Source organism: Lithobates pipiens, unplaced genomic scaffold, assembly GCF_037356315.1.
Source record: "Lithobates pipiens isolate NorthernLeopardFrog02 unplaced genomic scaffold, aLitPip1_a1.2 Scaffold_22, whole genome shotgun sequence".
Classification (NCBI taxonomy): domain Eukaryota; kingdom Metazoa; phylum Chordata; class Amphibia; order Anura; family Ranidae; genus Lithobates; species Lithobates pipiens.
The window spans coordinates 36,058,122-36,072,268 of NW_027507784.1; the positions used below are offsets into that span (position 1 = coordinate 36,058,122).

The 14,147-nt window shown below is 43.3% G+C and overlaps 1 protein-coding gene across 1 annotated transcript in view; it reads left to right on the forward strand.

Annotated features, from left to right (window-relative positions):
- The first annotated feature begins 318 nt into the window (after nt 1-318).
- The window catches only part of LOC143925375 (putative methyltransferase DDB_G0268948), a 28,955-nt gene continuing 15,126 nt past the window's right edge, over nt 319-14,147 (forward strand). The window contains exons 1-4 of the mRNA XM_077449941.1: nt 319-450; nt 10,898-11,058; nt 11,655-11,757; nt 13,095-13,205. Of these exons, the coding sequence (XP_077306067.1) occupies nt 340-450; nt 10,898-11,058; nt 11,655-11,757; nt 13,095-13,205 (486 nt within the window). The 5' untranslated portion in view covers nt 319-339. The remainder of the gene's footprint in view (nt 451-10,897; nt 11,059-11,654; nt 11,758-13,094; nt 13,206-14,147) is intronic.

Genomic DNA, 14,147 nt, shown 5'->3' on the forward strand with positions numbered 1-14,147 from the left:
TGGAATCTCCTAAGGGCAAAGATTATAGAATACCTCACCCCCCCCCCCCCCCCCCCCCATATACAAAAATCTGCATAGAACTTCAGCTTTCTACGACTCACAGTCTAATGATTGCTTCTCTACATAATAACTTCTGCTTATGAATTTTTTTTCCCATTATATTGGAATTGTTGAAGTTCGGTACAGGTCCACTTTGAAGAGAGACAGTTTAATCTTGCCCATACAGGTTAAAGTGACAATGAATCAGCAAAGGAACCCCCCCCCCCCCTTTATATAAAAAAATATATATATATTTTTCTTCTGTTTGTTTATCATTCTAGGTGATAATCTGAGTCCAAAATGGCAATACAGCTGTTTGAAGGAAAGGAGCATGCGTCGTATTATCAGAAATTCAGGTTTGAGCCAACGCAAGAGATCACAGACCTTCTCTTCAGTTATGTGGATGAAAGGGTGAGTGACGCTTCCGTCTGGTATAGACCACTTGTCAAATTTTAAAGGAAAATTACTTTGCTTAGATAAGCAGAGCCACTCAAGTTATTTTTTTTTTTAAAGGGGTTGTCAAGCCAACACTTTTTTTTTTCTCTATTGAACATAGCAGGGAAGGGTGTGGGTGTGTTTTTATAGCAGAAAGTAAAAAATGTTAAAAAAAATTTATTTTTTATTTTTCAAAATTGTGGGTCTTTTTAGGTTTATAGCGTTAAAAAAAAAAAAAATAAAGCCACAAAAAGAAAGCTTTATTTGTGTGTGTTTGGGGGGGGGCAACAATTTTTATGTACAGCGCTGCATGACCACGCAATTGTCAGTTAAGGTAACTATTCTGAACCTGATTGTTTGTTTTTTTGAAAATATTTTTATTGAGTTTACCCACTTGCAGACCGGACCATTTTGCTGGTCAAAGACCAGACCACTTTTTGCGATTCGGCACTGCGTCGCTTTAACTGACAATTGCGCGGTTGTGCGACGTGGCTCCCAAACAAAATTGATGTCCTTTTTTTCCCACAAATAGAGCTTTCTTTTGGTGGTATTTGATCACCCCTGCGGTTTTTATTTTTTGCGCTATAAACAAAAATAGAGCGACAATTTTGAAAAAAAAGCATTATTTTTTACTTTTTGTTATAATAAATATCCCCCAAAAATATATAAAAAAAACATTTTTTTCCCTCAGTTTAGACCGATACGTATTCTTCTACGTATTTTTGGTCAAAAAAATCGCAATAAGCGATTATTGATTGGTTTGCGCAAAAGTTATAGCGTTTACAAAATAGGGATAGTTTTATAGCATTTTTATTAATAATTTTTTATTATTTTTTTTTTACTAGTAATGGCGGCGATCTGCGATTTTTATTGTGACTGCGATATTGTGGGGGACCCATCGTACATTTTTGGGACCATTGTCATTTATACAGTAATCACTGCTATATAAATGCAGTGATTCCTGTGTAAATGACACTGGCACTGAAAGGGTTAACCAGTAGGTGGCAGTGTAGGGGTTAAGTGTTCCTAGGGGTGTGTTACTAACTGTGGGGGGGTTGGGCTTTCATTTAGTGTACACTGATCTCTGCTCCAATCACATGGAGCAGAGAACAGCGTCACTAGTTGCTAGGCAGAATGGAGAAATGTTGTTTACACAGCATTTCCTCCATTCGGCCGCTCCGTGACACGATCGCGGGGATGCCCGCGGCGATCGCTCCCGATGGCAGAGCGGCATCGAATATTGGACGTACCTGTACGCCAATATGCCTGCCCGTGCCATTCTGTCGACGTACATCGTCGTGCGCCGGTCAGGAATTGGTTAAGACATACAAACAATCAACAGGTAACAGTAAACATGCCACAGCATTGGGACTAGACCCACGCAGGGGTCAGTGGGCTGCTTCCAACATTATTGATCTACAGCTGTAGCACGTCCACAAGAACAAACAAACAACTAACTTAGTGCTGGGTTGGCTCCCACTCAATTGAGATAACTAAGGACCAAATTCTTCAGTCGGGCCCCAAGGGACTATAAAAGAAATGAAATAAACCCATATCAGAGGCTACAATATATAAAAAAAGTAAATAAATAAATAAATCGATACTAATCACCTACTGCAGCAAAATCACATCCACCCGTAGAGTGGCATTATGTACATGCTGAGTTTGCGGACGCTGTGGAGGCCTCAGCCAGCCACCTGGCCCACACTCTCGTGTATTTTTTGGGGCATCCTCGATTATGGTAGGTTTCCTTATAATGTGGTAATACTTTATTGACATGAGTTTTCCACAACAATATTGACGGCGGGGCCTGCTTTTTCCAGCATAGAGTGATCATTTTCCTGGCATAGAAAAGTAGGAGTCCTATCAGAGTTCAGTCCGCTATCCTGGGGGCTAATTCTTCTACTAAGCCTAGAAGGCATACCCGCGGGGTTTGGGCTACGTCTATTCCCACCACTTCTTGAATTACAGATAGAACCTGTGACCAGTAGTTTTTAATTGCTGGGCAGGACCAGAAGATGTGTATGAAGTCGCCCGGATCCCCAGTACATCTCCAACATTCCGAGGACAGGGAGGTTCTCATTTTATGTAATCTATACGGGGTAAATATATGCCCGGTGTAGTATTTTGTATTGTATGAGACGGTCTCGAAGTGAGACCAGGATTTTGAAGGGGAAGTCCCACATGTCCTCGGAGTCCAGATCCGGGATGTCCTGTGTCCATCTTTGACGGAGCTTTGACAGATCTGGAGAGGAGACCCTAATGAGGTGCGCATAGAGAACCGAAGTCGGCTTCCTGGTGCATTCAGACCTTGTGACCTTTTCCAGATCGGATTGCACTATTTGCGTGTCGTTGGGTAATATTTGGGCTTTAAATGCATGAGACAGCTGCATATATCGGAATACATGCGGGGGGGGGGGGGGTACATTATTGTGGGATACCAGGTGATTGAAGGGGTGTATAGTTGTGCCAGTTGTGAGGTCAGATATGAGTTTAATACCACATTTGGCCCATATTTTGAGGTCTGGTAGTGAGTAGAGATGGGGTAAGGTAGGATTGTTCCATAGGGGGGCGTGTGGAGAGATTGCATTCCGTGGAAACTCCTCAAGTCTCAGTCCCGCCCTTCAGGCCCTTAGAGTCGTGTGCATGGAGGGTGTCAAATCGTAGGGAGTTTTGGGACCCCCGCAGGGGTAAATGTGTTAAGGCCTCCACAGAACGGACCACTGCAGCCTCCAGAACCGCCGCAGGGTTGGACGTGTCCAACACCAGCCACCAACTGAACCTGATTGTTGTGAAGCGACTATCCCTTGTGAGACCTCTATGCCTGGCCTGTATAAGATATAATCACTGAGGACAATCCTCATCAGATGGTATTTGGTGGTGAGTTCAAGCTGATTCCATCCACAAGATGCTTTTATTCTGAACATCAGGTTACAGCAGATGCCAGGATACAAACAGATGAACAGGTTGGGGTATTTATGCAGTCAAAAGATATTGTCTGCAGCTTACAATGCAGAATACATGTGTCCTGCTACATGTGGCTTGTAGCTGCATCCATTACAAAGGAAGTACAATAACAGTAAGGAGGGTGGAGTATTACATATAAAGGAAGCATGTCATAACATCAGGAAAAATTAAACTTGAGAAAACAGGTGCATTACCGCAAAAGGTCACTAGATGGCAGCATGTGATCTTAATATAAAAGTCCATAGAAAATGGTTAGGAAAGCAGTCTATAGCAATTCCATTCCTCGTTGGGGCAGCACACTCCCCATCTGGCATGGTAAATGTCACTATATACATGTAGCACTGACCCCCGAAGGAGCTCATTATTTGAATTGGGCCTGCACTTTATTGAGAAACCCCCCCCCCCTTTCTGAATGACTCTCTCCCCTTGGCACAGCTGTGGTGCAATGATTATACAGTACAGTGTAAACAGTATAATGTACCTATGTCTATCCCTCCGGATACTCTGGCTCCACCTGGTGGGGAAAGACAGTAAACCACACACTTGTACTCTTAAACAGGAATACTTTTACTGAAAGTATAGCAAATAGGTGGTTACAGAGTTTGTGCTGTCGTTCCAATGTAGAACGTCAGCACAATATAAGTCAACAGGCAAATGCAATAAACATGCAAGTATGTTACTATCTAGACCTGGGAGCTCCCCTTATTTAAAGTCTATGTGAGGCCTCACTTAACCTCCCTGGCGGTATTATTATTTATGATTTTAGGTGCTGAAAGCGGTACAATTATTTTGCATGGAAATTTGGCGTTTTATATTGTAGGCCTGTAATTCTTAGGAATAACGCTCTTAAATCTGTTTAAACCAGAGTCTAGTAGACACCCCGGGTATGATAAAGTTTATATAATAAATAACTATAAATAATGATAACAAATAAACATTATTCAATAATGTAATCAAATCCAAAAACACTGAAATTTGCAGAATTGTCACGGTCATTAGATTTAGTGTTTGATGACGGATCTCCCCACAAATCGCTATCGCTCAATTCTGCAAGTGATTCTAATTTATTATCGCTGTTTTCTAGTTGATCTAAAATCACTTTTAACATAAAGGGACACTTTTTGTTTGCTATGGACAATCTCCAAATTCCAGGCAGAAAAAACTGTATTTATAAAACTACATGCAGGGCACTGAGCAGACCACTAGGGACAAAGGGGGTGTGTACTTTTTTTTTTTTTTTTTTTTATACAGTACTATAATCTTACATATTACAGTACTGTGTGTGTTTTGTGTTTTTATTTTTTTGAATTTGGCACCAATCTCCGCTCTCGCGTGTCGTAACGTCGCAGGGAACGGAGTTCAGCGGCACTCGGCCACTGTGTGAATCGAGCGGAGGACGGCTCACGCACACACAGTGGGGGGGCATCGCAGGATCCGGGGGACAAGGTAAGTAAGTCTCCCTGTATCCTGCAATGCGATCCCGAGTCTGGCTCGGGGGTCACCGCTCGTGGTACTGAAATTCCACCCCGAGCCAGACTCAGGAATACCGCCAGGCAGGTTAATGGATTTCTTCATCTTCTTTCTTTGCTAGCTTAAATAGTTCCTCAAATAATTGTAATCCAAAGTAGTAAGTAGAGAAAGTTAACTTGGAACACTCCAGGTATAACTCCAGAAACTTGTAATCACGCTTGGGTACTAAAGTGAAACGGGCCCCGAGACTATTTTTTCAGCTAAAAAGTCTTGGATTGGCTTAGAGTTGAGCTGTAACTCTCGACAGGCTCCAGCGAAATTAGTTCCACAGTCAGATCCTGGTGTCTTGACTGGTCCTCTGATGGCTAGGAATCATCTTAAAGCGTTGATGAAACTTGAGGCATCCATAGATTCTATTACTTCAATGTGTACTGCATAAACACTCATGCAAGTGAACAGCACTGCCCATTGTTTGCTATTTGCTTGGCCACCTCGAGTTCTGCGGGCTGTTACCAACCATGGCCCAAAGACATCCAGACTGACATGAGTGAAAGGTGGGTGAGTACTTAAAGTCAGTAATTTTTTTTTTTTTTTTTTAAAGCATACCCTGCAAGGCAAAGGCATAATGAGCTAGTATGCATAGCATACTAGCTCATTATGAATAACTTACCTGAGAACGAAGCCCCCGAAGCGTCTTCCTCTTCGCCGCTGCCATGGATCCCGGAGCGACTTCCGGGTCTCGCGGCTCCGGCCTGCCCCAGTGCGCCTGCGCGCCGGTGGCTGTCTTCGGGTAAATATCTCCTAAATTGTGTAGGTTTAGGAGCTATTTCTTGGACCTACAGGTAATCCTTAATCTAGGCTTACCTGTAGGTCAAAGTTGGTTGTAAGGGTTTACAACCACTTTAACATACCATTATTGTCAATGAATGGATTCAGGTTGACAGTTTTTTTGCAATGTCCCTCTTGTCACGGATACATCTAATTTCTGAGCCAAAGACACTCCGTTGTACACTGCGTATTATGATCAGTTCACCTTCAGCAATATCCTTTGCAGAAAGAAGCGCTTGGCACACGTGTCAACCTTGACTGTGAGCATCTGTGGGCTTTGTCATTACTTAACCACTTTCAGACCGGACCATTTTGCTGGTAAATGACCAGAGGTCTTTTTACAATTTGGCACTGCGCTGCTTTAACTGGTAATTGCGCGGTCATGCAATGTTGTACCCAAACAAAATTTGCGTCCTTTTCTTCCCACAAATAGAGCTTTCTTTTGATGGTATTTGATTGCCTCTGCGATTTTTATTTTTTGCGATATAAACGTAAAAAGACCGCAAATTTTGAAAAAAAATTATATTTTCTAATTTTTGTTATTAGAAAAATCCAATAAACTCAATTTTAGTCATACATTTAGGCCAAAATGTATTCAGCCACATGTCTTTGGTAAAAAAAAGTCAATAACTGTATATTTATTGGTTTGCGCAAAAGTTGTCACATCTACAAACTAAGGTACGTTTTCTGGAATTTACGCAGCTTTTAGTTTACGACTGCCTATCTCATTTCTTGAGGTGCTAAAATGGCAGGGCAGTACAAAACCCCCCCAAATGACCCCATTTTGGAAAGTAGACCCCCTAAGGAAATTGATAAGTGGCATGTTGAGCCCATTGAATATTTTATTTTTTTGCCTCAAGCGATTGAATAATGACAAAAAAAAATTTTTTTTTTTTTTTACACAAAGTTGTCACTAAATGATATATTGCTCACACATGCTATGGGCATATGTGAAATGACACCCCAAAATAAATTCTGCTGCTTCTCCTGAGTATGGGGATACCACATATGTGGTTCTTTTTGGGAGCCTAGCCGCGTACGGGGCCCCGAAAACCAAGCACCGCCTTCAGGCTTTCTAAGGGCGTAAATTTTTGATTTCACTTCTCACTACCTATTACAGTTTTGAAGGCCATAAAATGGCAAGATGGCACAAAACCCCCACAAATGACCCCATTTTAGAAAGTAGACACCCCAAGCTATTTGCTGAGAGGCATGTTGAGTCCATGGAATATTTTATATTTTGCCACAAGTTGCGGGAAAATTACAAACTTTTTATTTTATTTTATTTTTTTCACAAAGTTGTCACTAAATGATATATTGCTCACGCATGCCATGGGCATATGTGAAATGACACCCCAAAATAAATTCTGCTGCTTCTCCTGAGTACGGGGATACCACATATGTGGGATTTTTTGGGAGCCTAGCCGCGTACGGGGCCCCGAAAACCAAGCACCGCCTTCAGGCTTTCTAAGGGCGTTACAGTTTTGAAGGCCATAAAATGCCAAGATGGCACAAACCCCCCCCAAATGACCCCATTTTGGAAAGTAGACACCCCTAAATTTAGGGGTACACTAGTGAGACTAGGTTATAAATGGCGGGTGCCCTGAAACTATAAAAAAATAACTAACCAACCAGCGTCACCTGTAACAGTTATATGGTGATCACTGGTGAAAGGGTTAACTAGGGGGCAATCAGGGGGCTTTATGCGGTAGTATATGGGGGTCCCTGGCGCTATAAAAAGCTGCGGCGAACCTAAATACCTACCTGCCTAACTAGCGTCACCTGTGACACTAATACAGCGATCAGAAAAACGATCGCTTATTAGGCTGGGTTCACACTGGAGTGATGCGGGAACGCCACGAATCCACGGCGGGTTCCCGCATCGCATGCCTCCCGGCGGCAGTTCACACTGCCCTATGCGAACTGCTGGGAGTGTCAGTGAAATGTTAATGACACCCCCAGATCAGTTTACATATCGCAGTGCGATCTGCAAACTATATATATATATATATATATATATATACAATTTTCAAGGCTTTCTTTCATGATATTGCCTTACAACTTTTTTTTTTTTTTTTTTTTACAATAAATCCTTAGACAAACTGTAACAAAATGAGAAAATTTCACATATATTTATATCATTTTTTTTTTTGTTTAAAAAAAAAAAAAATTATATATATATATATATATATATATATATATATATATATATATATATATATATATATATTAAACAAACAAAAGTTTAAATATAGTTAAGGGTGATACTAAATTTTGTTTGTTTAAAAATACCAAACATGTTATACTTGCCTGCTCTGTTAACAGCTGAGTCTCTTGTGCAACCTCACTGGATCGAGATAGGGCTAAGGTAAGTAGCAAACAAAAGTAATAATATGTTAATTTGTATCTTTTGTGTATATTCACATCTGATCAGTGTTATTTATAAACATTGATTCAGACTGCTTTTTGACAGCTAGAGCTGCTGACACCTTCTCTGAGTATACTGTAATGCTGGCTTTGATTAATCTGATTAATTTTTTATATAGCTTTATAACTGTTCTTTGCCTTGTTTATATGTGCCCTATTATTATTTTTCAATTAGTCCACTATGATAGGTCTTGTCCTCCCGCCTGGTCTTTCCCCCCCCCCCTTGTGGGTTTGGGTCCCGGGGTTTCTCTCCCGGCGGCTGGTGGGGCTCTTGGGGTTTTTTTTGGGGGGGAGGGTGGAGCATTATATTTGGTTGTTCCGCCAGCCCCCTCTTCCCTTGCTCGCGTCCTTGCCGAGTTTGATTGGCCTAGGGACGGGAGCGCAGATGTTCGTGCGGTCTTTCTGCGTGTGCGCGGGTCGGGCTTGGTGCTGCACGGGTTGCGCGTGACAGTGTTGTACTCGGCCTGTGCAGGGCACCTTGAACGAGGTGCGCGTCGGGTGTTGACGCGCGTGCACTGTAGAGCCCCTGACCCCGTGACGCTGTGCGCAGGCGACATGGCGCTAGAGTCATTTAGCTGGGTTGAGGGGTATTTATAGCGTTTCTTCCGCTACCCTGTATGCCAAGGTGAGCCAGTGAACCTAGGGTGTGTTGCGATCGGTAAGTTAATACAATCTGGATTGAGCGCCATTATGATGCTCTTTAACATCAAGTAATGTTTTATAGACTGATAGATTACCCTGTTAATGTTTACACAAATAACTCCCCATATAAAGAGTACTTTGATGTCGCGGATGTTCTACCATTTTGTACACTGTTCGCTTTAGCGGGGCTGACTTGCTTATCTATTGATGGGTGGACAGCCCCGTTACCCCCTCCGGGCCCTAAAGGTACTAATGTGTATCATCATTACGGGTAATGACTTTGATTTCTTGCCCCGACCTTCGCAGGTTTCTCTAATATCTCACTTATCATATCTTGTTCTCTTTACACTTATGGGGTATTTTCTTCTATATTCCCCTCTGTTTCATATTTCTGTCCATCTTATACACCGGTTATTATGGGGTTGACTCTCTCACTTTGGCATGTGTTCACCATTTTTCACGTGTTCACCTCACAGCTATCTCTCACGATGTGCATCACTTTGCACTTATGGGTAGCCTCAGTTACGTGGTCTTACTCATTGTTCATACTAACTTTTACCCACGGGCAGCCACAGCCACGTGGTTCTCTCTATCTCACAAACACATCTATCTCCTCTCAACCATATTAGTTTACCTTTTGGTGGTTGAGATGACTTTCACACCCTTTGTCATTCGAGAAATGCTTTGAGGCAAGTTTACGAATCAATAAGTGTCAACATAAATATCTTTACACAGATATCGGCTAATGTTGGGATTGATACCTCTCCCAGCCGCCGGGGGAGGCTTCCCTCGGTCACCTGAACTATCCTGGGGGCTTGGGCGCGTTGGTAAGACCTTGAATGTAATTTCGAAAAAATGATCTCCTTTTATTTATTTGTACCTTATTATGTTGTTGTATATTCAATTGTGATTTATATTTATATATATTTTAGATGTTGGTATTTCCTGAAGAAGCTGAAAAGCGAAACTAGTCGAAATACTTCACCTTCTATACCAGCCCTTGATTTTCTGTATTGATTTTATATCTAAATAAATTTATATCATATTTTTACACAATTGTTTTCCTAATGTCCTTACCATCCGTAATGTGCACCGCAATAGTCCCTCTGCTCTCTTCCCCCTGTTGACATTTCTGGTTGGGGACCAGATTTTTCAAAAATTTACTCTATATCAATTTGGGATGATGGTGCATTATGTAATGTTGTATGTTTATACTCTTTATATTGTGAGGCCATTTATAATTTTCAAAGCCAGCATTTTCTCTATACTGGGGGGACGGGGGGTACCAGAAGCAGGGCAGAGACTGGATGTGCTACACACACCCTGTGTACAGTGATAACATTTTTTCTTTTCTGAGTTTGTAGCACGGCCAAGATACTTGCCAGTCCCTGGAGTCCCTCACTTTCCTCCCACAGCCAGTTCACACAGTTGCAGGACCCTGGTGCCACCAACTTGATGTTGGGAGCCGACTGTGACTTCCTCAGGAAATCCCACTCCCCACTCCACATGTGAGAGATGGTGCAGCACTTTAAAACTGGTCCCGCGGCCTCCTGGGACGTGTGATGCCAAGTTGCATAGTTCTCACCTAGGCCTATCAGAAAATGCCACCCGCTCCCAGAAAAAAGAAACGCCATTTCTGTCAGAGTAGGGAGTGAGGAGGAGGAGGAGGAGAACTTTCACTTTCAAGTGAAGGTCCGCTTTAAGTAAGGACAAAGTTAAAGTTATTGGTGACAATAGCAAGAAATAAAAATTTGTTATTGTTTTCAACCAAATAAAAAAACTTTTTCATATCATTGTTATGACGTTTATAAATGTAACCCCTTCCCACCCAGCTTTGGAATCCCTTTAAATGAGTCTTTATGCCGATACGGAGAGCTGGCTATGCTGTGGCTATGACTATGCTGGGGACATGCAGTGAGCGTGTTCTCAGCACAGAAATCTTGGCTTTCCATGGACTCCTATGTGTAGTGTGAGGGCTTTAAAGCCCACCTTTATGGCCACACAAGCATGATGTGGGCAGCAAGAGGTTAAACTGAAAACAACACCAGTGTCCTTGTGATGTATTTTGAAGATGTTTCTGTCTTCCAAGTTACACAAACCGTATGGATTTGCTGTGGACGTTGGCTGTGGAACGGGGCAGAACACAAGAATTCTCTCTCAGTACGTCAACAAAGTTCTCGGAATTGACATCAGTGAGGCTCAGATAGAAGAGGCCAAGAAAGCCACGGGGTCACCCAATGTCACATACAGGTGGGGACATTCTAAACGTTTCATTAGTTATGTTTAGGGGAGGACCAGGAACCTTTTGTCCTAGGGGGGAGCACACCCAACCAAGAAACCCCTTTCCTGATATAGACAGACCTCTTTGGGCTATAAGTTTACCATGCAAAGTGTGCCATAGTCCTGCAGTAACTGGTGGGTATTCCTAAAGCACATTTTTGAGGTAATTGGCGGGTATTCCAAAAGGACATTGGTGGGGTTTCCTAAAGAACATGATTGGTGGGTATTCCGAAAAGGACCTTCTGATGTGTAATGAACACAGTTCGCCACTAGGGAGGAACTCCTAGGGAAGCCGTTTTCCTGTACAGCTACTGTACATGTGTCATTGTTGGTGGTTTACGGGCTGCCTCATTGGCCTGATACACATTCGTTGTAATCTATACAGGGTGAATGTGAAGGATTCAGTGGATGATTTTTCTGTGAATTCTTTATAAACAGACCAACCCCTTTGTGTCATCTGGGAAGGGATGAGGCAAAAAAGTCAGAAGCACAGAGCTCAGGGTTGGACTTTCAATCCAACCAGATGGTGTCACTACCTTAAAAGTCTAACCTAATTGTTTCTGCAGTGTCTGTCCAGCTGAAGAGGTGCCGGTTGGTGATGCCTCTGTTGATCTACTAACAGCATGCGCTGCTGCCCATTGGTTTAACATTGAGAAGTTTCTAAAAGAGGTAAAAACAAACAAGTCTTCTTGATTCATTGTTTCTGACTGCTGCACCTTGTAAAATGTGCTGCAAATTCCAGTTAAATATGGTATGATTGGTCAATCATCAAGGGGCACCCCAGGAACTCTGGAAACGTGGGGGGGGGGCTCTGGGTTCCAGAGACCACCTTCTGCAGAAAGAATGCACAAAGGTAAGGGGGTGGGTTACTGATATAAGGGGGAAACCTTTATATCAGTGCCCCCTTATATTATTGTATTCACTCCCCCCTTACATCAGTGACCCCCCTTAGACTTGCCTGGCGACGCTGTCACTGACCTCCTCTCAAGTACATTGTGCAGGACTCAGTTAGTCGGCTCCAGGTTGGTGGCTCTGGTTTTATCCTATAGTCTTCTCTCCACAGTCCATACGCATCTGACTTCTCCCATGACCCCCATCTTGGCATCACTCCCACTCTTGATTCCTCTCCAGACTCCCCCCTCAGAGACTGCAGACATGGAACAAGAGATGGCCAGAGTAGGCAGACATGATACAAGAGATCAATTCAACCTCCCCAGCGACCGTCCAATGCACTCTCTCTGTGCCCATCAATGCACCCTCACTGTACCCACCAATTGCAGCCTCTGTGCCCACAAATTGCCTCCTCTGTGTGCCAACCACTGGAGCATCTCTGTGCCCACAAATTGCAGCCTCTGTGGACCCACCACTAGAGCCTCTCTGTGCCCATGATTGCAGCCTCACCATTTCCTGGATTGAGCACACATCGTCCTTCTCCCCACTGTATGTCATGGAGCTGGGTGTGTGTATGGCGGTGATGTAACAAGGTCCCACCCCCCTAGACCAGCTCGTGTGATAGGCGGAACACGGATTCAATCAGTGTTCCATAGAAGACTATCACACAATCCAGTTTAGGGGGGAGGGACCTTGTTACATCACCGCCGTACACACACAGACCCAGCTCCACAAGAGGAGGAGGACAGAGGGGAGCAGGGCACTGCAGCCGCAGCACAAAGCGGCCCCAGGGCAGGCGGCCTTCTGGGAAATTTCCCGGTAGACCAGTCAGGCCCTGGCTATATATTACATACACTGAATGGCTACACTATATACCATGTGCTATAGAATACATACTCTGAGTATCTACACGCTATACACTGTGCTATATAATACATACTCTGAGCATCTACACGCTATACACTGCTATGCATTATATTCCCCCAAATCACTGAACTCTATATGCTAGAATATACAGTTTAAATGTTTTTTATTTAATTTTTTTTTTTAAATAAAATCAGTATTTCATCAGTCACTTTTTTGCTGATATATTAATGTAGATGTCGTCATTTCAGATCGATCGGGTCTTAAAGCCAGGAGGCTCTCTTGCTATCTTCACCTACTTTCCCAATATTGAAATTCACTACAAGGACCGCTCAGAACAGATGACTGAGGTCTTTTCAGAGGTAAGTACTGAATATCTTTGTGTTTTCAATGTCCCTTGTCTTACATGCTGCCTTGTCTGAGATATCGCTCTTGTATTTGTGAGTGATAAGTAAGCCTGGCATGATATAAAATCCAGTATAAGAGTTTGGAAGCAGTTGTCTGCACTCCCCTTTCTTCACTGTGCCGAGTACTCTGGGGGCTTCCAGGTCTGGGACGCTCAATATGCAAATACTGACTGATTCCAAAGTCAAAGCTATGCTCCGCCCACTCCATGTACAATACTTGTCTTTTCATTGGTCGGAAAGTGGCAGTACACTGTACTGGGGGTGTGCTGGTAGCCCCTCAGTATGAATATAGTATATGTTGGTACCTTGTGTAATCTGATTTAAACTTTTATCAGCTTCAGTATTTCTGTGTGTTAAGATATTTGCTTTAAATACAATATTAATCAGGAGCTACTTGTAAATTATTCATTTTTGAACTTACTGAGAACCCCTTGGGTTCCACAGTGAGCTTAACAAGCATGCTGTACTGAACATACAGACTGATCTTTACTGTTCTGGGTTTAGTAACACTTTAACCACTTGCCGACCGCCGCACGACGATATACGTCGGCAGAATGGCACGGGCAGGCATATGGGCGTATATATAAGTCCCTGCCTGCCCGCGGGTGGGGGGCCCGATCGGGCCCCCCCCCCGGTGCCTGCGGCGGTCGGCATTCCTTCGAGAGCGATCCGGGATGAGGGGGCGGCCATTCATTCATGGCCACCCCCTCGCGATCGCTCTCGACGAATGGAAATCCTCCGTGACATCACTTCCTCTCCTGTAATGTAAACACAGGAGAGGAAGTGATGTATTCTCTCCTCCGTGTCGGTATTTTTCGTTCCGGCACCGAGGAGAGAGGTTCGGTGAGTTGCACCAACACACCACACATACAGTAGAACATGCCAGGCACACTCACA